The sequence below is a fragment of the Erinaceus europaeus genome, chromosome 2, assembly GCF_950295315.1.
Source record: "Erinaceus europaeus chromosome 2, mEriEur2.1, whole genome shotgun sequence".
NCBI classification, from domain to species: Eukaryota; Metazoa; Chordata; class Mammalia; order Eulipotyphla; family Erinaceidae; genus Erinaceus; species Erinaceus europaeus.
This window is the reverse complement of record NC_080163.1, coordinates 885,309-910,669: the sequence shown is the minus strand read 5'-3', so window position 1 is coordinate 910,669 and position 25,361 is coordinate 885,309. Positions and strand designations below refer to the sequence as shown.

Sequence of the window (25,361 nt, the reverse complement as noted above, 5' to 3'; positions counted from 1 at the left end):
GGGACTGTGCTGTGACCCTATCTCTGATTTCTTTCCAGGAACCCTCCCCAAACCCACCCTCTGGGCTGATCCAGGCCCTGTGGTCCCCTGGGGGAGCCCTGTGACCCTCTGGTGTCAGGGGACTCTGGGGACTCAGAGCTGCAGTCTCTATAAAGATGGAAGCGCAGAGCCCTGGAACATACCGAGGCCATGGGAGCCCGGAGACAAGGCCAAGTTCTCCATCACCAATGTGCTAGATCTCCATGCAGGCAGATACCGCTGTTACTGTGTCAGCCCCACTGACTGGTCAGAGCCCAGTGACACCCTGGAGCTGGTGGTGATGACAGGTGAGACTCATTCAGGGGTCCCAGCTCAGGTTCTCCCTCAGGAAGGGGTTTTTTCATGGGGCCTCATCACACCAGCCCTGGGGACCAAGGAGATTCCATTTCCCATGCTGCCTTCTCCTCTCCTAGGATCCTACAGCAAACCCTCCCTGTCAGCCTTGTCGAGCCCTGTGGTGAGCCCAGGAGGGACCGTGACCCTCCAGTGTGCCTCAGAGCAGGGATTTGACAGGATGGTTCTGACTCAGCAAGGAGAAGACACGTCCTGGACCCTGAACACACAGCCACACCCTAGTGGGCAGGTCCAGGCCCTGTTCCGTGTGGGCCCCATGAGCCCCAACCACAGGGGGACGTTCAGATGCCATGGCTATTACAGTGACTGGCCCCAGGTGTGGTCACCCCCCAGTGGGCCCCTGCAGCTACTGGTCCCAGGTGAGGGTCCCCTCCTGCCCCCTCCTTGGCCTGAGGTCCCACACAGGTTACTGGGGTCTTGCTCTCAGGGGAGCCCCAGGAGGGCAGCTGGGCGAGGGGACCTGGGTTTCCCTTCTGAGAGACACAGGGTATGGGGCAGTGTCCTGGGTCAGGGCAGGGGAGGGTGGGCCTTCCTGAGTGCCCGCTGGTCTCTGCAGGGGCATCTGGGAAGCCCTCCCTGCTGAGCCTGCAGGGCCCTGTCGTGGCCATTGGAGAGATGCTGACCCTCCAGTGTGGCTCTGCTGTGGGCTATGACAGATTCGTTCTGTCCCGGGAGGGCGACCCCCGACTCTCCCAGCTCCCTGGCCAGCAGACCCAGGCCGGGCTCTCTCAGGCCGAGTTCTCCCTGGGCCCTGTGAGAAACTCCCACAGGGGCCGGTACCAGTGCTATGGGGGTCATAGCCGCTCCCCTCTGTGGTCAGCACCCAGCAGCCCCCTGGACATCCTGGTGGCAGGTGAGGAGCCTGCAGCTCAGTCTGGACAGACTCTGCAAGGGGGAGCCTCAGGGTGAGGGCAGGGGAGGGATGTGGGGTCCCTAGGGAGGGAGGGAGAGATGGGGGAGGGGAAGAGAGACTGATGGGGCAGAGACAGAGAGGAGGGTCTTCAGAGACAGGCCCTAGGGACTGGGTTCAGAGCCAGGGGGCAGCAGCCCTCACCCCTTCCTCTCTCTAGGACAGCTGGCTGACACCCCCTCCCTCTCGGTGCAGCCGGGCCCCTCTGTCGCCCCAGGAGAGAAGGTGACCCTGCTCTGTCAGTCAGAGAGCTCCAGGGACTCTTTCCTTCTGTCCAAGGAGGGGACACTCCTGCCCCCCCAGCGTCTGAGGTCAGAGTCCCGAGCTCAGGGGTTCCAGGCTGAGTTCTCCTTCCAGCCTGTGACCGCAGCCCACGGGGGCACCTACAGGTGCTACAGCTCCAGTGACAGCGTCCCCCACCTGCTGTCCCAGCCCAGTGCCCCCCTGCAGCTCCTGGTCTCAGGTGAGGCCCCCGACCTTCTGAGCTCAGTCCTCAGGTCCTGCCCCAGGAGCTGGGTAGGGTGGGAACAAGTACCCTGAGTCAGAGTAGGTGACGGCAAGGCTTCTGCCTGAGAAGCCCCCAGCCCCTCCCAGCCCTCGAGGGGCTGCTGTGGACAGAGACCCCATCTGGTGTCACTCACAGGGCCTGGGGATGGCAACCCCCAGGCCAAAGGGCCCAACTCCAAAGCTGGTGAGTGGCTGTGCCTCGGCTCCCAGGGCCCAGGGGTGGTGCTGAGCCCTCATGCCCCCAGGTGTTGGGGCAGGTGACAGGAAGGGCCCACACTGCAGGGGAGACTCTGGGGTGTCTGTCCACCTGCAGACACTCAGCCCTGCTGGTGTCTTCTGGGGGTGTGACATCGGGGGCCTCAGGGACCCCACCCTGCCCCAGTCCTAGTCTGCATGGCAGACCAATATCCAGGGCTCCTGACTTCCCTCTCAGCCTCAGTTTCCCTGTCTGTGTGGGGAGGGAAACCCCTGTGTGTGAGGGAAGGGTCGACAGTCCCAGCCTGAGCTGGGACATTGAGGGGCTCAGTGAGGTGACACCACCCCTCACTCATGACACAGCTCCTGCCCAAGGTCACCGATGGGACATGAACATTCTGATCGGCGTCTTGGTGGCCCTGGCAGCACTGCTCTCCCTCCTCCTCCTCTTCCTTTTCCTGAGACGCAGTTGTCGGGGTGCACACAGGAAGGCCGGTGAGCAGTTCCCGTGAGCTTCAGGGGCCTTAGCAGCCACGCAGAAGGGGCCGCTCAGAGGGGCAGAAGCCAGGGGCCCAGCCAGCACATGGCAGGTGTAGCTGAGGGCTGGTCCGTGACTCCACTCCTGAGCTCCTGGGACACAAGTGGCAGAGGGTCCCCAATCCTCTGGAACCCCTTGTGCAGTGGGGTCATCCCCAGGCAAGACTCACTTCTCACTCCCACAGGGGCTGCTGGCCCAGAGCCACAGGACAGAGGCCTGCACACCAGGTACCCCCCACCCCGAGGACCCCCCACCCCACTCACAGCCCCTGACTACCCTGACACTGTGTCTCCCCTCCCCCCACAGTGCTGCAGCCGCCCCCCAGGAAGACGCCCTGAGTGAGAGGAAGAGGAGGAGCAGCCAGGGGGACAGAGGTTTCTGGGTGAAGGGGCTGGGAGGAGTGGGGTGGGGTGTGGACGGAGACCCACCTGTGTGACCTGGTCACCCCTCCCCTGCATGCCAGGGCCCCACTGGGGAGCAGATGCTGGGAACAATGAGAACCAGGTTGAGGGTGGTGAGGCTTTTCCCACTGAACAACGGGGAACTGAGGAAACAAATCGCCCTGTCAGGCGCAAGTCTGTAAAGCTTTGTATCTAGGCTCTTCACTCAAAACTGTGTGGAATTCACTCACTGTATCTGAACTAGGGGTTGCATTAAGATCTAGAGCATAAAAAAGTTCTGAATGCTCAGAGAGTATTTCCTGAAACTCTCCTTTGGCTTTTGCAACTATTTCTCCCTGATGTCTCCCATAAACCTCTTTGCTATCAGCTTCAGTGATATATTGTAAAGGCTTCATCTCCCATAATGAAGCCCAGACTTCCTCCCATGGCTGTCCGGGTGAAATGAACTGAATTTTTCCCAAAGCCTTTTTCAATTTTTCCTTCATTTCTACCCTCCTTTTCTCTGATATTAGGTGTTGTCCATGGTTCTGATAGACTTTTTCAGCTTCTAAAATGCTCTCAGCTGGGTTAAAGCCCCTGGTCCCCACCTGCAGGGAAAAGCTTAGGGAGTGGTGAAGCAGGTCTACAGGTTTATCTCTCCCTTTCAATCTTTCTCTACCCTCTTGATTTCTGGCTGTCTGTATCCAATAAATAAATATAATGAAATAAAAAAACATAAAAAGACAAAAATAAATAAATAAAATAAAAAAATAAAATGCTCTCAGGTCACAGCCCTGAGAGACCTTAGGGGACCCACACACATGACCCTCTGCTCTGCCCCCCAGATGCTGCAGAGACAGAGACGCAGCCTGAGGAGGGGGTAGAGCTGGACCTTCTGGTGAGCCCTGCTCTCGTCTCCAGTCTGAACCCAGTGATGTGCCCGTCCCTGTGTCCCAAATCTTGGGGTCCATACTCGCCTCTCCCCCGGCATCAAGGCCCCTGACACCTCACGCTGACACACTCTGGGATGGGTCACACAGGAGAGCAAAGTGTCCCCTGAAAAGGAGGGATGGGCGGGTGGGGCCTGGGACAGCAGGTGCCAGCACCTGAACAAGGGCCGACCCCTTTCCAAAGGGGCCAGGCGGCTGGAGTAGATGAGCAGGAGGGGTGAGGTGAGGGTCTGAGCTACACCCCAGGGCATCAGCACCCCTGTCTGAGGACGGCCCCAGGACCCCCAGGAAAGGGACCCGCCTGGCAGCACGTGGACGTGGAGGCAGCACGTGGACGTGGAGAGCATCCAGGCTGTGCCCCACTGTTGTCTCTCAATAGCCCAGGGGGGTCGAAGACCCCCAGGAAGCCACCTATGCCCAGGTGAACCAGGAGGGACTCAGCTGGAGAGTGGCCACCACTGCTTCCCCACCAACAGGCAGGGACAGACAGGACAGAGCCGAAGAAGGGGACAGACAGGTGGGCAGTCAGGCAGACCCCTTCCTCTCCACCCCAGCCCCACACCTGCTCACTGTCTTCCCTTCCCCCATAGGCTGCTGCCTCCACAGTCCTCCAGGAAGTGACCTACGCCCAGCTGACCCTCAGGCAGGGGACGGCACCCCCTTCCTCCTGGTCAGAGGAGCCCCCCGAGGAGCCCAGCCTGTACGCTGCTCTGGCCACCCACTAGCACAGGGGGCTAGACTACAGGGACCCCAGAAGTCACAGAGCCTTCTCTCCTCACCTGGACACTTGCCACCTGGACACAGTCAGCGAGGACTCCCAGGCTCCTGGGGGTGGGGCATCTCCCAACTCTCAACTCTACCTGCCAAGAGAACAATAATAAATATAAATATAATAAAGCAGTTGGTTTCTTAACAATCAAGGTGTGAAGTGACAGTCAGAACAGGAGTGAGTGTGTCAGACACAGGACTGCAGGCAGCGTGCAGCTAACCTCAGCCCATAACAGCTCACTGCGGGGAAAGTCAGGAAGCAGGGCGTCTGCAACATCAGGAACTTGGGAAAGAACAGCAACCAGCCGAGTGAGATCAGAAGGGAAGATGCACATTCTAGAGACATGGGTCTCAGGGTCAGCCAGCCGCTGGGGCCAAGCAGGAACACAGAGCCTCGCATCTCTGCTGTCGGATACTCACACACCCTGGAGGGTAAAGAGACTGATTCATTATCGGGCAGGGGGTGGACAGCATAGTGGTTATGCAAGAGACTCTCATGCCTGAGGCTCCAAAGTCTGAGGTTCAATCCCTTTACACCACTATAAACCAGAGCTGAGCAGTGCTCTGGGGGGAAAAAAAGATAAATAAAAAATATATATGAAAGAGAGAGATTCATGAATGAGTCTATACCAGGAGGCGAGAGAATGCAGATTACATTGACAACATCAGCAAAAATAAATCTGAATTCTCCTCTCTACTCAATATGCTGGATCTTGACATCTAGGAAGAAATTAACAAAGAAGAAAAAAGTCTTGCAGAGACGGAGAGCCTGGCACCGAGCCCACCAGCCACCTGCCCGGCTGCTGTCTGTCTGCTCTGGACGGACCGTCATGCATCTGGCGCGAGCGTCTCTGGGTTCTGCCTGTGTGACATTCGCTAGCGTTTGCCCTTCTTCCGTAGCCAGTCAACAGCGTCAGGTTGAGCCTGATGTCAAGTTTCGAGACCTCCTTTGAATCTGGAGAGGTGGCAGTCGTTGACTATGTGGGTCATAGTCTGTCTGGAGCCGCAGGGGCAGTTCGGGTCGTCTCTGGCTCCCCAGCGGTGGAACATAGCGGCGCACCGGCCATGGCCTGTTCGATAGCGATTGAGGAGGGCCCGATCATCACGTGCTAGGTCAGAGCCGGGTGGACGCTTGCAGGGGTCTGTGATGAAGTGACATTCGCTGAGCTTCCTGAAACCGTGCCTCAGTGAGCTTGGGGAGCTTGGGATTTCAGGCAGGAGCCCAGCACATCTTTCCACTTCCGTGTATCCTCTCTTGCCTTTCTCATAGTGATTAAAGTGTTCCACGAGCAAGACTTTTTTCTTCTTTGTCTCACCAGAAGGTCCAGCTGGGCCACCTCCTGGCCCTGAGCTCTTATCTGAAACTTGATCCCTGTGTTCGTCCATCTCTCAATAGCTTGAAAATCCAAGCACGAAAGCGAGTGTGTGTGTCCCAGCGTCCTCTGCGGTGGTGCAGAGGAAGAGGGAATCTGGGCTCCTCTTCATCGTTCCCACACAGCAACGATGCAGAGATCAAGTTTCAGATAAGAGCTCAGGGCCTGGAGGTGGTCCAGGTGGTTCAGTGCACATGTTACAGTGCACAAGGACCCGGTTCAAGCCGCCATTCCCCACCTGCAGGGAGAAAGATTCACGAGTGGTGAAGCAGACTGTCTCTCTGTCTCTCTCCCTCTGTATCACCTGCTTCCCTCTCAACTTCTGGCTGTCTCTATCCAATAAATAAAGATAATAAAAAATAAGTATTAAAAAAGGAAGAACTTGGTGATACTCAGAGAAGTGGGAGAACAGACTGGCCCAGAGCGGTTGAACTGGGTCCTCAAGGGTCTCAGGAGTGAAAGTCTTTTGCATAACCAATGTGCTGCCTCCCCTGTCCAGAAACATGTCTTTCTGGGTTTTTTTGTTTGTTTGTTTGTTTTTTAAATATTTTTTTTATTTTTTTAAATATTTATTTTATTTATTTATTCCTTTTTGTTGCTCTTGTTGTTTTATTGTTGTAGTTATTATTGTTGTTGTCCTTGTTGGATAGGACAGAGAGAAATGGAGAGAGGAGGGGAAGACAGAGAGGGGGAGAGAAAGACAGACACCTGCAGACCTGCTTCACCGCCTGGGAAGCGACTCCCCTGTAGGTGGGGAGCCGGGGATCTAACCGGGATCCTTATGCCAGTCCTTGTGCTTTGCACCACCTGCGCTTAACCCGCTGTGCTACAGCCCGACTCCCTCTGGTTTTTTTTTTTTTTAATGAGAGAGAGAGAGAGAAGAGGAAATTGCTGTCTTCCCAGCCCCTGAGACTATTTTAAGCCTTTTTTCCCTTTGTTTGTTTTTTGGGTAAGACACAGAGAAATTGAGACAGGAGGGGAGATAAAGAAGGAGAGAGACAGAGGGATACATGCGGCCCTGCTTCACCACTCACAAAGCTCCCCCTGCAGGTGGGAACCAGGGGCTCGAACCCCGGTCCTTGTGCCCTGTAACTAAGTGTGCCACCCCCTAGTCCCCTTAAGTCTTTTTTTAATGATTGATGGATGGATGGAAAGACAAGCAGAGCATCACTCTGGCACATGTGCTGCCAGGGACTGAACCAGAGACCCACACTCGAGAGCCGAACACGCCTCTGCTGTGCCAGCCCCGGCTGACTTCTGTTTAAAGCTTGGAGGGGCAAGCCGATCCACAGAGCCCTCTTGTTGGTCTGCTTCTAATTCTGCTTCTAAGACCCCTTCTGTTGCATTGCTTAACGCTGGGGTCTATTTACATAATCGCTGCTTTACCTGAGACCCGCCCTGCCTGCAGGGCACTGGCTTAATCCCACTGGTTCAACTCTCTTTTCGCTCCACCCCCTCTCCTAGTCACACCCTCTTTTTACACCCTACCACTTCCTTCCTGGAGAGTATAAATGCAGATGAAAAAAGCCAGCATGGCATTGCATTGCACTGCTTCCCAACTCAGCCATGAGTCCCTGGTCGTCTGTCTCCCACCTGCGAATCTAGCCCAGCAATCGGGAAGGCTGTTGGTTGGCAAAAATGACCGCCGTGTAGACTTTAACATAGCTCCTAAAAAACTGTGGAATTTTGAGGCTTGCTCTGCAATGTTATCATTTATATCTAAGCCTCTATAATTACCTTCAGATTGAAGGAGGAATGAGACCTTTTTTTCCCTATCTTTCTTTTAAGTTTTTTTTTAAATATTTTATTTATTTATTCCCTTTTGTTGCCCTTGTTGTAGTTGTTGTTGGATAGGTCAGAGACAAATGGAGAGAAGAGGAGAGACACAGAGGGGGAGAGAAAGACACCTGCAGACCTGGCTCACCGCTTGTGAAGCGACTCCCCTGCAGGTGGGGAGCCGGGGACTTGAACCGGGATCCTTACTCCAGTCCCTGTGCTTTATACCACCTGCACTTAGCCCGCTGCACTACAGCCCAACTCCCTTTTTTTTCCCTGTCTTAAGGCATGCCTTGGGTCACGCACCTGGCAAAGACTTCCTGGTCTTGCAGTGGGTTCAAAAAGTGACAAGTTGGGAGTCGGATGGTAGCGCAGTGGGTTAAGCGCACGTGGCGCAAAGCGCAAGGACCGGCAAGGATCCTGGTTCGAGCCCCTGGCTCCCCACCTGCAGAGGAGTCACTTCACAGGCAGTGAAGCAGGTCTGCAGGTGTCTGTCTTTCTCTCCCCCTCTGTCTTCCCCTCCTCTCTCCATTTCTCTCTGTCCTATCCAAAAACGACAACAATATTAACAATGATAGACAACAAAGGCAACAAAAGGGGAAAAAATCACCTCCAGGAACAATAGATTCATAGTGCAGGCACCGAGCCCCAGCAATAACCCTGGAGGCAAAAAAAAAAATATTTCTTTAAAAAAATAAAATAAAATATTTCAAAAAGTGACAAGTTCTGGGAGTTGGGCAGTAGTGCAATGGGCTAAGCACACATGGTGCAAAATGCAAGGACCAGTGTAAGGATCCTGGTTTGAGCCCCCAGCTCCCCACCTGCAGAGGAGTCACTTCACAGGTGGTGAAGCAGGTCTGCAGGTGTCTGTCTTTCTCTCCCCCTCTGTCTTCCCCTCCCCTCTCCATTTCTCTCTGTCCTATCTAACAATGATGACATCAATAACAACTACAATAATAAGTACAGCAACAATAAAAAACAAAGGCACAAAAGGGAAAATAAATTTTTTTTAAAGTGACAAGTTGTGATTCTTTGGAACTGGGGCTGGGCATCATAGGCATCTGTGATTTTCTTGCATTTGTATAGAGGCCATCCAGAGAAGTGTGGCTAAGACCTAAGGAAGGGATTTGACATCAGAAGAATTACAGTGTGGTCCGGGAGGTGTGGCAGTAGATAGGGCATCAGACTCTCAAGCTTGAGGTCCTGAGTTCAGTCCCTGGCAGCACATGTACCAGAGTGATGTCTGGTTCTTTCTCGCCTTCTATCTTTCTCATTAATAAACAAATAAAATCTTTTTTAAGTAAATAATTACAGTTATAATATCCAGTGTTCCCTGTATGCCAGGCGTTGTGCCTTGCACCTTTTACACCCTTCATTTCTTTTAATTTTAGGAATATCCTTAGTTATAGGTGTGACTCTCCACTGGTAACTGGAGACCTAGGCTGATACCGTTTGGAGAAGAAGCACAAACCAGAAAAGACAGAGCCAGCTGAGGACCTGTTGGTGCCTCTTGCCATGATCATTCTGAGTTGTTTCCATCACATGCCTTCTCCCCTACCAGCCACTCCTTTCAGGGATGAATCGTGCTGTTTCAGTTCCCTTTCACCACATTACAGCTGCCTTCCATTTAAATGAATAAACTCAAGAAGCTCTGTTGGCGTTCACGCAGTGTGACGCCCAGCAGGAAGGCTAATCTGACCGACTCACTCTCACTCACTCAAGGGACAACACAAAGCAGAGACACCAGGGAGAAATGACGTGTTCTCAAATCTTGTTTATTGGCAGGTGGTCATGACTTTAAATAGAAAACCAAACAAAGGGCATTAATGAAATATGTCAGAAATTACAGGTTTCTTAAAGGTCAGCTTGCCCCTATGGTAGGGGGCTGGTATGACAGGAATTGATGAGATACAAGACAGTTATTCTCCATGATGCAAGCAACTTAATTATCCAAAGGTATTTGGGAGAAGCATAGGGGGTTAAACCAGTAGGGTGAGACAGAGAGGAGATTGATATCAAAGGCCATATAGTTTGGAATTTCTCTTGTCTGGGGTCTGAGGTATATGATGGAGTGTGTGATAAGGTGTGTTCTCCTCTGTGATCAGAAGGTGAGGTGAATTTTGAGTAAATGAATCTTAAGGTAGGCAGCCATGTAGCCTGCGGTTAATGGAGAGAGGTAGTGAGGTTTCTGTGGGTTTGAGAGTCTGGAAGGAAAGAGCTAAGTCTGAGAGACGTGATTTCTCCCTTTGCTCATCTCAGCTGAGAGAGACTAACAAGAGGGTATCTTCTCAGACCTCCATCCAGGGATGGGCGGGGACGTTCTCCCTAAGCTCTATCAAGCTTACACATAGCCCCACACCAAGCTCTTTTTTTTTTCTAAAATACATCTAGTGAAAATTAAAACAGACTGCTGTCTGAGCTGAAAAAAATGTAAACACTTGCAGCAAGCTGGTGGCACAGTAGTTAAACACACTTGTCACCAGGCAACAGTTCCATGCTGGGTTCAAGTCCCCAGTCCCCACCTGCAGGGGGTCACTTCACAGACGGTGAAGCAGATCTGCAGGTGTATATCTTTCTCCCTTTCTGTCTCCACTCCTTTCTCAATTTCTCTCTGTCCTCTCCAACAACAACAACAACAACAGCAATGGCAACAATAACAATTTCAGCAACAATAAGGGCAACAAAATGGGAAGAATGGCCTCTAGGAGCAGTTGATCTGTAGTGCAGGCACCGAGCCCCAGGAGGCAACCCTAGAGGCAAAATAATAATAGTAATGATGATGTTAACATAAACAAATCACTGTAAAGACCTTTGGTCTGGAGGTGGCGCAGTGGGTACAGCATTAGACTCACAAGTATGAAGTCCCGAGTTCAGTCCCTGGGAACGTATGTACCGGACCGACGGCTGGTTCTCTATCTCCTCCTATTCCTCTCATTAATAAATAAAAAACATATATTTTAAAATAAAAATGATGAGAAAGCCCAGGGCTGGCACAACAGTGGGACAGGTGCGGCCCGGCAGAGCACACCCTGCCCCACAGTGCCAGGCGTGGGCTGTGGACACCTCAGAGGCGAGGAAAACACACCAAGAGGCTATGGACATGGGTGCGGGCCGGAGGGGGTCGGGGCTCCAAGGACAGGCTCCACCTCGCAGCCGTGTGTCAGTCTCCGCAGAAGGCCCGCGACAGTCCGCCTCTCCAGGTTCATGCGGAGAGTCCTGCCCCCAAGGGTCACTGTCCAGGCTCACTGCCTGACTCAGCACCAGCGACTGAGCACCAGGCGGCTGAGCACCACAACCACTGTCAGGAGCTGAGGGCGTCATGGTCAAGACTGTGAGCCCGGGGCCGTGACGGACCAGATGCAAAGAACAGCACCCCGCCCTGTGGCAGCAAGCTTCCACGGCTCTGTAGTGTCACAGCACAACTCCCAGCAGCCTCCACGGCTCTGTGGCAGGTCACAGCACAACTCCCAGCAGCCTCCACGGCTCTGTGGCTGTCACAGCACAACTCCCAGCAGCCTCCACGGCTCTGTGGCAGGTCATAGCACAACTCCCAGCAGCCTCCACGGCTTTGTGGCTGTCACAGCACAACTGCAGCAGCCTCCAAGGCTCTGTAGTGTCACAGCACAACTCCCAGCAGCCTCCACGGCTCTGTGTCAGGTCAGAGCACAACTCCCAGCAGCCTCCATGGCTGTGTGGCATGTCACAGTACAACTCCCAGCAGCCTCCACGGCTCAGTGGCTGTCACAGCACAACTCCCAGCAGCCTCCACGGCTCAGTGACAGGTCACAGCACAACTCCCAGCAGTCTCCACGGCTCTGTGGCAGGTCACAATACAACTCCCAGCAGCCTCCATGGCTCTGTGCTGTCGCAGCACAACTCCAGCAGCCTCCACGGCTCAGTGGCTGGCACAGCACAACTCCCAGCAGCCTCCACGGCTCTGTGGCAGTCACAGCACAACTCCCAGCAGCCTCCACGGCTTTGTGTCAGGTCACAGCACAACTCCCAGCAGCCTCCACGGCTCTGTGGCAGGTCACAGCACAAGTCCCAGCAGCCTCCACGGCTCTGTGGCTGTCACAGCACAACTCCCAGCAGCCTCCACGGCTCTGTGGCAGGTCACAGCACAACTCCCAGCAGCCTCCACAGATATGTAGCAGTTACAGCACAACTCCCAGCAGCCTCCACGGATCTGTAGCAGTTAGAGCACAACTCCCAGCAGCCTCCACGGCTCTGTTGCAGTCACAGCACAACTCCCAGCAGCATCCACGGCTCTGTGGCAGGTCACAGCACAACTCCCAGCCGCCTCCACAGCACAGTGTCAGGTCACAGCACAACTCCCAGCAGCCTCCTCGGCTCTGTGGCAGTCACAGCACAACTCCCAGCAGCCTCCACGGCTCTGTAGCAGTTACAGCACAACTCCCAGCAGCTCCACGGCTCTGTGTCAGGTCACAACACAACTCCCAGCAGCCTCCACGGCACAGTGTCAGGTCACAGCACAATTCCCAGCAGCATCCACGGCTCTGTGGCTGTCACAGCACAACTCCCAGCAGCCTACACAACTCTGTAGCAGGTCACAGCACAACTCCCAGCAGCCTCCATGGCTCTGTGGCAGTCACAGCACAGCTCCCAACAGCCTCCACAGCTCTGTGGTAGTCACAGTACAGCTCCCAGCAGCCTCCACAGCTCTGTGGCAGTCACAGCACAGCTCCCAGCAGCCTCCACAGCTCTGTGGCAGTCACAACACAACTCCCAGCAGCCTCCACTGCACTGTGTCAGGTCACAGCACAACTCCCAGCAGCCTCCACAGCTCTGTGGCAGTCATAGCAAAAATCCCAGCAGCCTCCACGGCACTGTGTCAGGTCACAGCACAGCTCACAGCCACCTCCACGGCTCGGTGGCAGGTCACAGCACAACTCCCAGCAGCCTCCACAGCTCTGTGGCAGTCACAGCACAGCTCCCAGCAGCCTCCACGGCTCTGTGTCAGGTCACAACACAACTCCCAGCATCCTCCACGGCACTGTGTCAGGTCATAGCACAATTCCCAGCAGCAGCCACAGCTCTGTGGCTGTCACAGAACAACTCCCAGCAGCCTCCACGGCATTGTGGCAGTCAGAACACAAGTCCCAGCAGCCTCCATGGCTCTGTGCTGTGTTGTTTTTGACGGGTTATGTTGTTTTCGCCAGGCTGGCTTCACGGGCGGGTAACAGATGACCAGGGACTCATGGTTGAGCTGTAGGCAGTATCTCTTTATTCATGCAGGACGCAGCACAATCTAAGACGAGCTAAGCTAAACTCAAGGTAAAGCACCCTAAAACTCACAATGCTCTCTTTATATATACTTGCCAAGTAGGGTGGAAACAGGATGTGACATATAGAGAGGGTGGAGAGAAAAGTGACTGGCAAAATCAGATTGTGACATGGAGAGGGTGGAGCAGGCGAGAATCCTATCACTGAACCACCAATGCCCTGGAGTGCTTTATGTAAATGTAAAAGTGATTTATCTAAATAGACCAAAGCTTTGAATGGGATTAAATCTATCCCTATATAGGCATATGGTTAAGCAGAAGCCAGGGGGAGCTTCTAGGTCACAGCACAACTCCCAGCAGCCTCCACAGCTCTGTGGCAGGTCACAATACAACTCCCAGCAGCCTCCACAGTTCTGTAGCAGGTCACAGCACAACTCCCAGCCGCCTCCACGGCTCTATGGCAAATCACAGCACAACTCCCAGCAGCCTCTACGGCTCCGTGGCAGGTCACAGCACAACTCCCAGCAGCCTCTACGGCTCCGTGGCAGGTCACAGCACAACTCCCAGCAGCCTCTACGGCTCTGTGGCAGGTCACAGCACAACTCCCAGCAGCCTCCACAGCTCTGTGGCAGGTCACAGCACAACTCCCAGCAGCCTCCACAGTTCTGTAGCAGGTCACAGCACAACTCCCAGCCGCCTCCAAGGCTCTATGGCAAATCACAGCACAACTCCCAGCAGCCTCTACGGCTCCGTGGCAGGTCACAGCACAACTCCCAGCAGCCTCTACGGCTCTGTGGCAGGTCACAGTACATCTCCCAGCAGCCTCCACGGCTCTGTGTCAGGTCACAGCACAACTCCCAGCAGCCTCCACAGCTCTGTGGCAGGTCACAGCACAACTCCCAGCCGCCTCCAAGGCTCTATGGCAAATCACAGCACAACTCCCAGCAGCCTCTACGGCTCCGTGGCAGGTCACAGCACAACTCCCAGCAGCCTCCACGGCTCTGTGTCAGGTCACAGCACAACTCCCAGCAGCCTCCACAGCTCTGTGGCAGGTCACAGCACAACTCCCAGCAGCCTCTACGGCTCTATGACAGGTCAAAGTACAACTCCCAGCAGCCTCCACAGCTCTGTGCTGTCACAGCACAAGTCCCAGCAACCTCCACGGCTCTGTGGCAGTCACAGCACAACTCCCAGCAGCCTCCACAGCTCTGTGTCAGGTCACAGCACAACTCCCAGCAGCCTCCACGGCTCTGTGGCTGTCACAGCACAAGTCCCAGCAACCTCCACGGCTCTGTGGCTGTCACAGCACAACTCCCATCAGCCTCCACAGCTCTGTGTCAGGTCACAGCACAACTCCCAGCAGCCTCCACAGCTCTGTGGCTGTCACAGCACAAGTCCCAGCAACCTCCACGGCTCTGTGGCTGTCACAGCACAAGTCCCAGCAGCCTCCACGGCTCTGTGGCTGTCACAGAACAACTCCCAGCAGCCTCCATGGCTCTGTGTCAGGACAAAGCACAACTCCCAGCAGCCTCCACGGCTCTGTGGAAGGTCACAGAACAACATCCAGCAGCCTCCACGGCTCTGTGTCAGGTCACAGCACAACTCCCAGCAGCCTCCATGGCTCTGTGAGGTCACAGCACAAGTCCCAGCAGCCTCCACAGCTCTGTGGCTGTCACAGCACAAGTCCCAGCAGCCTCCACGGATCTGTGGCAGTCACAGCACAAGTCCCAGCAGCCTCTACGGCTCTATGGCTGTCACAGCACAAGTCCCAGCAGCCTCCACAGCTCTGTGGCTGTCACAGCACAAGTCCCAGCAGCCTCCACGGATCTGTGGCAGGTCACAGCACAAGTCCCAGCAGCCTCTACGGCTCTATGGCTGTCACAGAACAAGTCCCAGCAGCCTCCACAGCTCTGTGGCTGTCACAGCACAAGTCCCAGCAGCCTCCACGGCTCTGTGGCAGGTCACAGCACAACTCCCAGCAGCCTCCACAGCTCTGTGGTGGTCACAGCACAAGTCCCAGCAGCCTCCACGGCTCTGTGGCTGTCACAGCACAAGTCCCAGCAGCCTCCTCGGCTCTGTGGCAGTCACAGCACAACTCCCAGCATCCTCCACGACTCTGTGTCAGGTCACAGCACAACTCCAAGCATCCTCCACGGCTCTGTGGCAGGTCACAATACAACTCCCAGCAGCCTCCACGGCTCTGTGGCTGTCACAGCACAAGTCCCAGCAGCCTCCACAGCTCTGTGGCTGTCACAGCACAAGTACCAGCAGCCTCCACGGCTCTGTGGCAGGTCACAGCACAAGTCCCAGCAGCCCTCACAGCTCTGTGGCTGTCACAGCACTAGTCCCAGCAGCCTCCACGGCTCTGTAGTGTCACAGCACAACTCCCAGCAGCCTCCACGACTCTGTGTCAGGTCACAGCACAACTCCCAGCAGCCTCCACGGCTCTGTGTCAGTTCACAGCACAACTCCCAGCTGCCTCCTTTGCTCTGTGGTGGTCACAGCACTAGTCCCTGCAGCCTCCACGGCTCTGTGGCTGTCACAATACAACTCCCAGCAGCCTCCACTGCTCTGTGGCTGTCACAAGACAACTCCCAGCAGCCTCCACGGCTCTGTGGCAGATCACAGCACAACTCCCAGCAGCCTCCATGGCTCTGTGGCAGGTCACAATACATCTCCCAGCATCCTCCACGGCTCTGTGTCAGTCACTTCATTCTTGGGAATTAGTTGTGGCAGCAGTGGGAATGCCACCGCCACGTGTGCTCGCTCCTGACGTCTGCCTGACACAGCCCTTCACCCTCCTGTTTCTCGCTGCGGACACCATGTTAGAGCGACCCCTCGGGGGCCAGGAAGTGGTTCTCCCGCTACAGAGCACCTGCCACCAGGCACACGGACCCGGGTTTGAGCTCGGAACCACCAAGTGGGAGCGCTGGCAGGAGGGGAGACTCCCCCTCTGCTCCCCTCCCTCTCTGTCTCTCAGAGTCTCTCAGGAGGGAAAGTGGCAGGCAGGCAGGCAGAGTCACACAGCGCAGAGCCGGGCGTCATCCCCACCCGGTGAGCGCCCGCATGAACGGCCATGTGTCTGGAGGCCTGTTTCCTGCTCAGCAGCTCTCAACTCTGGCCTTGTGGCCGCATCTGAGATTTTCTGAGTTCCGCTTTCCAGTTCCCCAGCTTGCTGCCCAGCTCTGTCCTCCAGTTATGAGAAACATTTTCTGAATCCCTGAACTCGAGTGACGAATTTTCAACTTTGAGAAACTCCCGGGGGCCAGGCGCCAGGCGGTGGCGCACTGGGTTAAACACACACGGTGCGAAGCGTAATGATCCCAGTTCAAACCCCCGGCTCCCCTCCTGCATGGGGGTCGCTTCACAGGCGGTGAAGCATGTCTGCAGGTGTCTGTCTTTCTGTCCCCATCTCTGTCTTCCCATCCCTCTCAATTTCTCTCTGTCCTATGCAACAAAAAAGAAAAGGATAAAACGGCCTCCAGGAGAGTCGGGCAGTAGCGCAGCAGTTAAGCACAGGTGGCACTAAAGGTCAAGCACTGCTATAAGGAACCCAGTTCAAACCCCCGGCTCCCCACCTGCAGGGGAGTCGCTTCACAAGTGGTGAAGCAGGTCTGCAGGTGTCTTTCCCCCTCTCTGTCTTCCCATCCTCTCTCTATTTCTCTCTGTCCTATCCAACAATGATAACATCAATAACAATAATAATTACAACAATAAAATAACAAGGGCAACAAAAGGGAATAAATAAAAAAGAAAAAAAATTTATTTTATTTTATTTTTTTTTTTTATTTTATTTTTAAATGACCTCCAGGAGCAGTGGGCTCATAGTGCAGGCACTGAGCCCCCCAGTGACAATCCTGGAGGCAAAAAAAAACAAACCCTCCCATAACACCCACTTTCCCCTCAAGGCTCTTCCTGTGTCACGGCTGCCACATCTCCTCTGACTGTCGAGGGGCTGAAGCTTTTTCAGGCCTCGCCCCACCCTCTGCATTGCCTCTCAACCTGAAGGAGAACACGGCTGGCCTCCTGTCCCTTGTGCCACCGCGTGGCCCCGGGCATGTGTCGCCGAGAGCCGATTCCTTCAGGCTGTGACGTCCAGGCAGGCCACTCTGCACGTGCTTCAAGCTCCTGACTCAGCCTCCAGCTCAGGGTTGAGCAGTAGTGGGCCCAGTTTAACTAACCTCACAGGCCCGAGGGGCAAAGCACCAGCCCTCCAGCATGGGCGCTTCGCACTCCAGCCCCCTGGAGCAGGTGCCGTCGTGGCCAGAGTGCCATCGTGGCGCTCTGTGACCACAGAGCGGTGAGAGGAGGGTCCCCATGCACCCGCAGGTGTCCGACTCCCAGCTCCCAGCACCCCAGGGGCCCAGTGCCATCTGGGGGCTGCCACCTGCCCACACAAGCCTGGCACTCCATCACACAGCCTCAGCACCCCTCGGCCCTGGCCCTGCAGACTCTGGATTCACGCTGCACTGCGGGCACATCCTCAAGCTGGTCTGGACAGCAGCCACATATCTTCGGCATTTCTGCCTTCGCAGTGAACTCAGCCGTGGCCTCCAATCATCCCAACACTGCTGCCGTCTCACATGTCTGCTTTTTTTTTTATTTAAGAAAGTATTAACAAAACCATAAGGTAGGAGGGGTACAATTCCACACAATTCCCACCACCCATTCTCCATATTCCACCCCCTCCCCTGACAGCTTTCCTATTCTCTATCCCTCTGGGAGCATGGACCCAGGGTCATTGAGGGTTGCAGAAGGTGGAAGGTCTGGCTTCTGTAATTGCTTCCCCGCTGAACATGGGTGTTGACTGGTCGGTCCACACTCCCAGTCTGCCTCTCTCTTTCCCTAGTAGGGTGTGTCTCTGGGGAAGCGGAGCTCCAGGACACATTGGTGGGGTCTTCAATCCAGGGAAGTCTGGCCGGCATCCTGATGGCATCTGGAACCTGGTGACTAAAAAGAGAGTTGACATATGAAGCCAAACAAGTTGTTGAGATGTCTGGTTTTTGTTGTTGTTTTTTTTTTAATAATTTACTTATGAGAGAGAGAGGAGAGAACCATTCATCACCGGCACATGTGCTGCTGGGGACTGAACTCAGGACCTCACTCCTGAAAGCCTGACACACCCTCCGCTGCACCACCTCCCAGACCACCATGTCTCTCCAGAGTCTGTATCTCCCACGGACCCCCCCCAGGCGGAGTCTCCTGGCCTCAGGCCCACCATCCGAGGAGAGAGGCTCCGTGAGGGCACACAAGCTAACCCCTGAACCGGCCCGGCATGCTCTCCCTGGAGCCTGGGGGGGGACTCCTCAGGGCAGAGGTGACCCAGAGGCTGCGAAGGAGACCGGTGAGGAGGAAGAGGGAGCTGCTGAAGGCAGAAGAAAGTCAGCGGAGGGAAGTGGTTGGGGGAAAATACAGCCCAGTCAGGAAGTGAGCAGGCTTCCTGCTCAGAAAGGGTGATGGTTAGCACAGCGGGTTAAGCGCACATGGTACAAAGTGCAAGCGCAGATGTGAGGATCCCCGTTCGAGCCCCCGGCTCCCCACCTGCAGGGGAGTCGCTTCACAGACATTGAAGCAGGTCTGCAGGTGTCTGTCTGTCTCTCCCCCTCTCTGTCTTCCCCTCCTCTCTCCATGTCTCTCTGTCCTATCCAACAATGACAGCAATAACAACAATAAAACAAGGGCAACAAAGGGGGAACAAATGACCTCCAGGAGCAGTGGATTCCTGGTACAGGCACCGAGCTCCAGTGATAACCCTGGAGGCAAAAAAAAAAAAAAAAGGAAGGGTGAGGCCTGCTGAGCACCCTCCAGCCTCCATCTCCTCCCCCAGGCTGTCCACCAGGCACCATGCAGGGAGGAGCATCCCTCCACCCCCACAGCGGGCCCTGGAGCCCTCCTCACGGGACTCAGTGAGAAGACAAGTGCTCACCTAGCTTTCCGGTCCTTACCCCCCTCCCCAGGCCACTCTTCCTGCAGAGCCCTGGTCTGAGCCTCCCTTGCCCACCTCCCAGTGGCCCCCTCCTCTGAGAGCAGCCATCCCCCCTGACTACAGGGCAAACGGCCAGGTCTGGAAACCACAGCCCCGTCTACACCAGACCCACCAGCCCTCACCCCACGTCCTCCCGGCAGTCCCCTAGGCCTGGGGGAGCAGACACCCCCTCCAGCCTGCAGCCCTCAGGCTGCCTGACTCGCCCACTCGCCACAGTGGACTTCTGCTCAAGGCTCCTGTGAGGACAGCGGGAAGATCATAGGGCCCACCTGACAGACCAGCACAACCCCCCGCCCCTCCCAGCATCTGGTAGAGTTTGAGACTCTTAATCTCAGGGTCATGGGTTCATGCCCCACGTTGGGCGCCAGATGCCAGGCTAGCGTGGGGGTGCCCTCTTCCCAGATGCGTACTCTCTGGGCTGGAGCTGTGGGATCCCACTCCTCTCCCCCGTCTTTAAATGAAAAAAAATTAATAGGGCCCTGGAGCTGATCTGTAGTGTCAGCACACAGCCACTAAATCCCTTCCCTACAATGCATTGCTTCAAATGTTGGTTAAATAACACTTCCCACGTGCTCTGTGCTCAGACCCCAAGTCCCACCCACCACGTGCACTGTGCTCAGACCTCAGGATCCTACCTACCACCTGCTCTATACTCAGACCCAGGACCCCACCCTCCACCTGCTCTGTGCTCAAACCCTAGGTCCCCACCCACCACATGCCCTGCGTTCAAACCCAGGACCCACCTACCACCTGCTCTGTGCTCAGACCCCAGGACCCACTCTCCACCTGCTCTGTGCTCAGACCCAGGACCCACCCACCACCTGCTCTGTGCTCAGACCCCAGGACCCACCCTCCACCTGCTCTGTGCTCAGACCCAGGACCCACCTACCACCTGCTCTGTGCTCAGACCCAGGACCCACCTACCACCTGCTCTGTGCTCAGACCCCAGGACCCACCCACCACCTGCTCTGTTCTCAGACCCCAGGACCCACCCACCACCTGCTCTGTGTTCAGACCCAGGACCCACCCTCCACCTGCTCTGTGCTCAGACCCCAGGACCCACCCACCACCTGCTCTGTGCTCAGACCCAGGACCCACCCACCACCTGCTCTGTGCTCAGACCCCAGGACCCACCCACCACCTGCTCTGTGCTCAGACCCAGGACCCCACCTACCACCTGCTCTGTGCTCAGACCACAGGACCCACCCTCCACCTGCTCTGTGCTCAGACCACAGGACCCACCTGCCCTGATTGGGCTCAGTTCTGAGAGGGCAGCACCTCTGTTCACAGACACGGCCTCCCCTGGGCTAAGCCCTGCTCACACCCCAGCGCACCCCAGTCCCAGAAGCACCTCACCACAGGAGCCAGGTCCTATGTCACCCATTACAGAGGATCCTGCCCCTGCTTCTCTATTCCTGCATCTTCTGGCAGTCTCACAAGGCTGAGCTGTGCACCGTCTACAAATATATTTTGCCTCCAGTTAATGCTGGGACTTGGTGAATACACTACGAATCCACTGCTCCTGGACGCTATTTTTTCCCCTTTTGTTGCCCTTGTTTATCATTTTTTGTTGTTATTACTATTGTTGTTGTGGCTGTCATTGTTTTTGGACAGGACAGAGATAAATGGAGAGAGGAAGGGAAGACAGAGAGGGGGAGAGAAAGACAGACACCTGCAGACCTGCTTCACCACTTGTGAAGTGACCCCCTTGCAGGTGGGAAGCTGGGGGCTCGAACCCGGATCCTTATGGCTGTCCTTACACTTTGTGCCATGTATGCTTAACCCGCTGCGCTACTGCCTGACTCCTCCCTCAGTCTACGTATTCTTAACATCTGGCTTCCCTCCACTGAGCCCCGAGCAGCAGGAATGATATAGGGCCTCACCAAAGGGCAGTGGTGCGGGGACCCAGGTCAGATCACAGAGGCTGATTGTGACTGTAACTGACGGCCCAGCAGATGGCAGGAAGGAAGGGAGTGAGCACTAACAGGAGCGCGGGGAGGGCAAGGGCTGCCCAGCTCATGCTTCACACAGAGAGAGGCACAGCTGGTGCTTTTGGGCCTGGCTCCTCTCCTGCTGGACCCCTCCTGGCCCTGGCCAGCATCACCCTTGGGTGGGCTTCGCTGTGAGGGGAGGCTGAGTGTGTGGGGTCAGGTGACACTCAGCTCTGCTCTGAAGACCCAGAGTCTCTGTCCTCTGTCCTGGCCTCCAGAGAGAGAGGGGCCCTGAGAGGCCCTTCCCCTTCCTGTGAGGACAAGAATGAGGAACCCTGATTGTCACATGAACACAGAACTTCTCACCCTGGGGTGCTGTCCTGTTGGCCCTGGGCCTCCCCAGCTCTGCACCCTGGGGGCCATGGGAGGCAGCCCCAGCTGGACCCTCACTGCCCTTCTCTGCCTGGGTGAGCTTGGGGACAGAGGAGGGGTCCCCTCCCTCCCAGGTCCTGTCCCTGAGGAACCCCCGACTCAGTGGGGGCAGGCCTTCTGGGAGGGGGTGTGCTCAGCCCAGAGGGGACTCCAGGCTCAGGGCCCAGACCAGGCCTGGAGCTGCTGTGTGTGATGGGTGGGTGGGTGAGGGTCTCACAGGGACTCTCTTCCAGGGCTGTGTAGGGGGCTGTGGGACCAGGTCCAGGCAGGTGAGTCCCCCCACTCCTCAGCCTCAGCCCACGGTCCCCAGGAGGTGGGCACAGTGGGTGTGGGGAGGTTCCCAGTGTGGGATGAGCCTGCTGGGGAAACTGAGGCAGAGGCAGCCCTGACTGTCAGCTCTGACTCCTCCCCAGGGACCCTCCCCAAACCCTCCATCTGGGCAGAGCCAGGCGCCATGGTCCCCAAGGGGAGCCGGATGACCCTGTGGTGTGAGGGGTCCGTGCAGGCTGGTGGCCTCCGTCTGTATAAAGGGAACGTCTCTGTGGACTGGGAGAATGACGTCCTGCAGGAATCCTCAAACAAGACCGGGTTCGTCTTTGAGCCTGTAGCCTCACATTATGGGGGGCTGTACCAGTGTGGCCCCCTCAACTGCAACTCCTCCTCAGAGCTCAGCGAGCCCCTGACCCTGGTGGTGACAGGTGAGAGGGGAACCTGGGACCCTCCACACGGGGGCTCCTTCTCATGGGAGAGGGGCAGAGTGTGGGCTCAGGGGCCTCAGCCCACAGTGCAGCCTGGGGTGTTGAGGTGACAGCCCCCTAACACAGCCCTCTTCTCCCTCAGGAGCGTTCCCCCCACCCTCCCTCTCAGCCCACCCGAGCCCTGTGGTGGAGGCAGGAGGGAGGGTGACCCTCTCCTGCAGCTCAGAGACAGCATTGGGCACTTTCCACCTTCTGAAGGAGGGGGGCGCTGACCCACCCCTCCACATGGAACAGCGACCCTCCCCTGGGAGACCCCAGGTCCTCTTCCCTGTGGGCCCCGTGAACGCCTCCCACGGGGGCACCTACAGGTGCTACGGCTCCTCCAGCTCCTACCCCCAGCAGTGGTCAGAGCCCAGCGACCCCCTGCATCTCGAGGTCACAGGTGAGGGACCCTGCTTGTCCTGTCCCTCCAGGTGCCCTTGACGCCCTAAACCATGTGTCAGTAGGCCCAGGGATGGTGGGGTGACCATGTGCCCAGTGGGCCTCAGGGATAGTTGGGGGTGGTGATTTTCTGGGCTCAGAGGCTCAGAGGAACCTTGGGGAGCAGTGAGGATGCTGAGACCCTTGGACATGAGGTGAGTGTCCATGTGTCTGTCCGTTACCAGGCGTGTTGGAGGCGCCCACCCTGGTGGCCCAGCCAGGCCAGCTGGTGCTGACTGGGGACAGCCTGACCCTGCAGTGTCGCTCCCAGGCCGGCTTCAACACATTCTCCCTGACCAGGGACGAGGGGCCTCAGAGCCCAGAGCAGCTGGATGGGCAGCACAGCCCTGACTTCCCCCTGGGCCCCGTCAACAGCTCCCATGGGGGCCGGTACCGGTGTCTCGGGAGACACAGCCTGGCCCACGTGTGGTCAGCCCCTAGTGAGCCCCTGGACCTCCTGGTGGCGGGTGAGGAGCCCCCCAGGGTGCTGTGCCTCCCTACCCCTGGGTGATGGTGCAGGGAGGGGTGCTGGGAGGAGGCTGGGGCAGGGAGGAGGGGAGGAGTGAAGGGACCCCAGAGGGGCTTGGGAGGGCCACAGCAGGGTCCCTGGAGGACGGGGGCCCCCAGACAGGGTCTCTGGGGTGGGGGCTGCTGTGACCCCCATAACCCTCCCCCAGGTGCACACAGGAGGCCCACGCTGTCAGCCCTCCCGGGACCCCGGGTGCCCTGGAGAGGGGACGTGACCCTGCAGTGCCGCTCTGACACCCCTGCTGACACCTTCCGGCTGTCCAAGGAGGGGTCCCCTGCTCCCCCGCAGCTCCTCCAGCTGAGGGACTCGGCTGCCCCCTCTCAGGCCAACTTCACCTTCAGTGCCGTGACCCAGGCACAGGGGGGCAGCTACAGGTGCTACAGCTCCCTCAGCAGTGCCCCCCACCTGCTGTCCCTCCCCAGTGCCCCCCTGCAGCTCCTGGTCTCAGGTGAGGCCCCTGCCTCTGTGTCTTTTGGGGTCTGAGGTGCTGTCAAGGGAGCTGGGGCTGGATGGGGTCTGGGGGCCCCGAAGGTGGGGAGTGAGTGAGGGGAGGGCTCTCCTCCATCCCCACCTCTCCTGCAGCCTGGCCCTGCCTGAGCCCAGAGACACTGCTGGGGGCAGAGCACTGAGGGTGCCGCGGGGAGAACAGCCCCCAGCCTCCCAAGAGCAGCGACCCCCATGTGCCCTGACCTCACTGGTCCCCAGGACTTGGCCAGGGATGAAGGGTGGACGGGGCTCCAGGGCAGAGAGATGGTGGTGTCACTCCGGGAGGAGAAAAGGCAGTGCAGCCAAGCTGTGTCCTCCCCTTCCCCTTCCCCTTCCCCCCGAGTCTGAGGCAGGGCTGTGCTGGGAGTGCGGTCAGGGAACTGCTAAGAAAATTCCCTTCTTCTCACTGGGCCAAGTTCCTCCACTGCAGAGGGCAAGGAGGCTGCCTGGGCAGTGAGTGTGTGTTTGTGTGTGTGTGTGCGCGCGTGCAGTGAGTGTGTGTGTGCACAGTGAGTGTGTGTGCAGTGTGTGTGTGTGCAGTGTGTGTGCGTGCAGTGTGTGTGGTGTGTGTGCAGTGAGTGTGTGCGCAGTGTGTGTGCACAGTGTGTGTGCAGTGTGTGTGTGTGCAGTGAGTGTGTGTGCAGTGAGTGTGTGAAGTGTGTGCGCAGTGAGTGTATGTGTGAAGTGTGTGTGCAGTGAGTGTGCGTGCAGTGTGTGTGGTGAGTGTGTGTGCAGTGTGTGTGTGTGTGCAGTGTGGGTGCAGTGCATGTGCGTACAGTGTGTGTGGTGAGTGTGTGTGCAGTGAATGTGTGTGTGCAGTGTGTGTGTGCAGTGTGTGTGCAGTGAGTGTGTGTGCAGTGTGTGTGCACAGTGTGTGTGCAGTGTGTGTGTGTGCAGTGAGTGTGTGTGCAGTGAGTGTGTGAAGTGAGTGTATGTGTGAAGTGTGTGTGCAGTGAGTGTGTGCACAGTGAGTGTGTGCACAGTGAGTGTGTGCAGTGTGTGTGCAGTGAGTGTGCGTGCAGTGTGTGTGGTGAGTCTGTGTGCAGTGTGTGTGCAGTGTGTGTGTGCACAGTGTGGGTGCAGTGCATGTGCGTACAGTGTGTGTGGTGTATGTGCAGTGAATGTGTGTGTGCAGTGTGTGTGTGTGCAATGTGTGTGCAGTGTGTGTGTGCACAGTGTGTGTGCAGTGTGTGTGTGCAGTGAGTGTGTGAAGTGTGTGTGCAGTGTGTGTGTGTGTGTGCAGTGAGTGTGTGTGCAGTGAGTGTGTGTGCAGTGAGTGTGTGTGCAGTGAGTGTGTGTGCAGTGAATGTGTGTGTGCGCAGTGAGTGTGTGCAGTGTGTGTGCAGTGAGTTATGTGCAGTGTGTGTGCATGCAGTTAGTGTGTATGTGCATGCAGTGTGTACAGTGAGTGTGTGTACAGTGAGTGTGCAGTGAGTGTGTGTGCAGTGAGTGTGTGTGCAGTGGGTGCAGTATGTGTGCAGTGTGTATGTGTGTGCAGTGTGTAAGCAGTGTGTGCAGTGAGTGTGTGTGCGCGGTGTGTGCATGCAGTGTGTGCAGTATGTGTGTGCGTGTGTGTGTGTGCAGTGAGTGTGTGTGTGCAGTGTCTGTGTGCAGTGTGCGTGCAGTGTGTGTGCATGTGTGTGCATGCAGTGTGTGCAGTATGTGTGCAGTAAGTGTGTATTGTGTGTAGTGTGTATGCAGTGTGTGCAGTGAGTGTGTGTGCGTGCAGTGTGTATGCAGTGTGTGCATGCAGTGTGTGTGCAGTGTGTGTGTGCAGTGTTGTGCA

The 25,361-nt window shown here is 56.6% G+C and overlaps 2 protein-coding genes across 13 annotated transcripts in view; both read left to right on the top strand.

The window, feature by feature from the left end:
* Positions 1-5,924, top strand: part of LOC103127826 (leukocyte immunoglobulin-like receptor subfamily A member 6) — a 72,204-nt gene extending 66,280 nt beyond the window's left edge. For 4 of the 9 annotated variants that reach the window (XM_060172979.1, XM_060172946.1, XM_060172996.1 and 1 more), the window contains 10 exons: positions 39-326; positions 453-752; positions 950-1,246; positions 1,464-1,766; positions 2,369-2,500; positions 2,728-2,770; positions 2,850-2,917; positions 3,769-3,821; positions 4,253-4,390; positions 4,464-4,770. In XM_060172979.1, coding sequence (XP_060028962.1) covers positions 39-326; positions 453-752; positions 950-1,246; positions 1,464-1,766; positions 2,369-2,500; positions 2,728-2,770; positions 2,850-2,917; positions 3,769-3,821; positions 4,253-4,390; positions 4,464-4,598 — 1,757 coding nt within the window. In that variant the 3' untranslated portion in view covers positions 4,599-4,770. Of the gene's footprint in view, positions 1-38; positions 327-452; positions 753-949; positions 1,247-1,463; positions 1,767-2,368; positions 2,501-2,727; positions 2,771-2,849; positions 2,918-3,768; positions 3,822-4,252; positions 4,391-4,463 lie in introns of all 9 variants that reach the window. The other 5 variants (XM_060172950.1, XM_060172989.1, XM_060172955.1 and 2 more) reach the window with 5 other exon arrangements.
* Positions 1-25,361, top strand: part of LOC107523589 (leukocyte immunoglobulin-like receptor subfamily B member 3) — a 61,519-nt gene that overhangs the window by 27,213 nt on the left and 8,945 nt on the right. For 2 of the 4 annotated variants that reach the window (XM_060173044.1, XM_060173033.1), the window contains exons 1-6: positions 21,261-21,417; positions 21,616-21,651; positions 21,796-22,080; positions 22,223-22,522; positions 22,746-23,027; positions 23,238-23,537. In XM_060173044.1, the coding sequence (XP_060029027.1) occupies positions 21,276-21,417; positions 21,616-21,651; positions 21,796-22,080; positions 22,223-22,522; positions 22,746-23,027; positions 23,238-23,537 (1,345 nt within the window). In that variant the 5' untranslated portion in view covers positions 21,261-21,275. Of the gene's footprint in view, positions 1-21,260; positions 21,418-21,615; positions 21,652-21,795; positions 22,081-22,222; positions 22,523-22,745; positions 23,028-23,237; positions 23,538-25,361 lie in introns of those variants that run through there. The other 2 variants (XM_060173039.1, XM_060173052.1) reach the window with 2 other exon arrangements.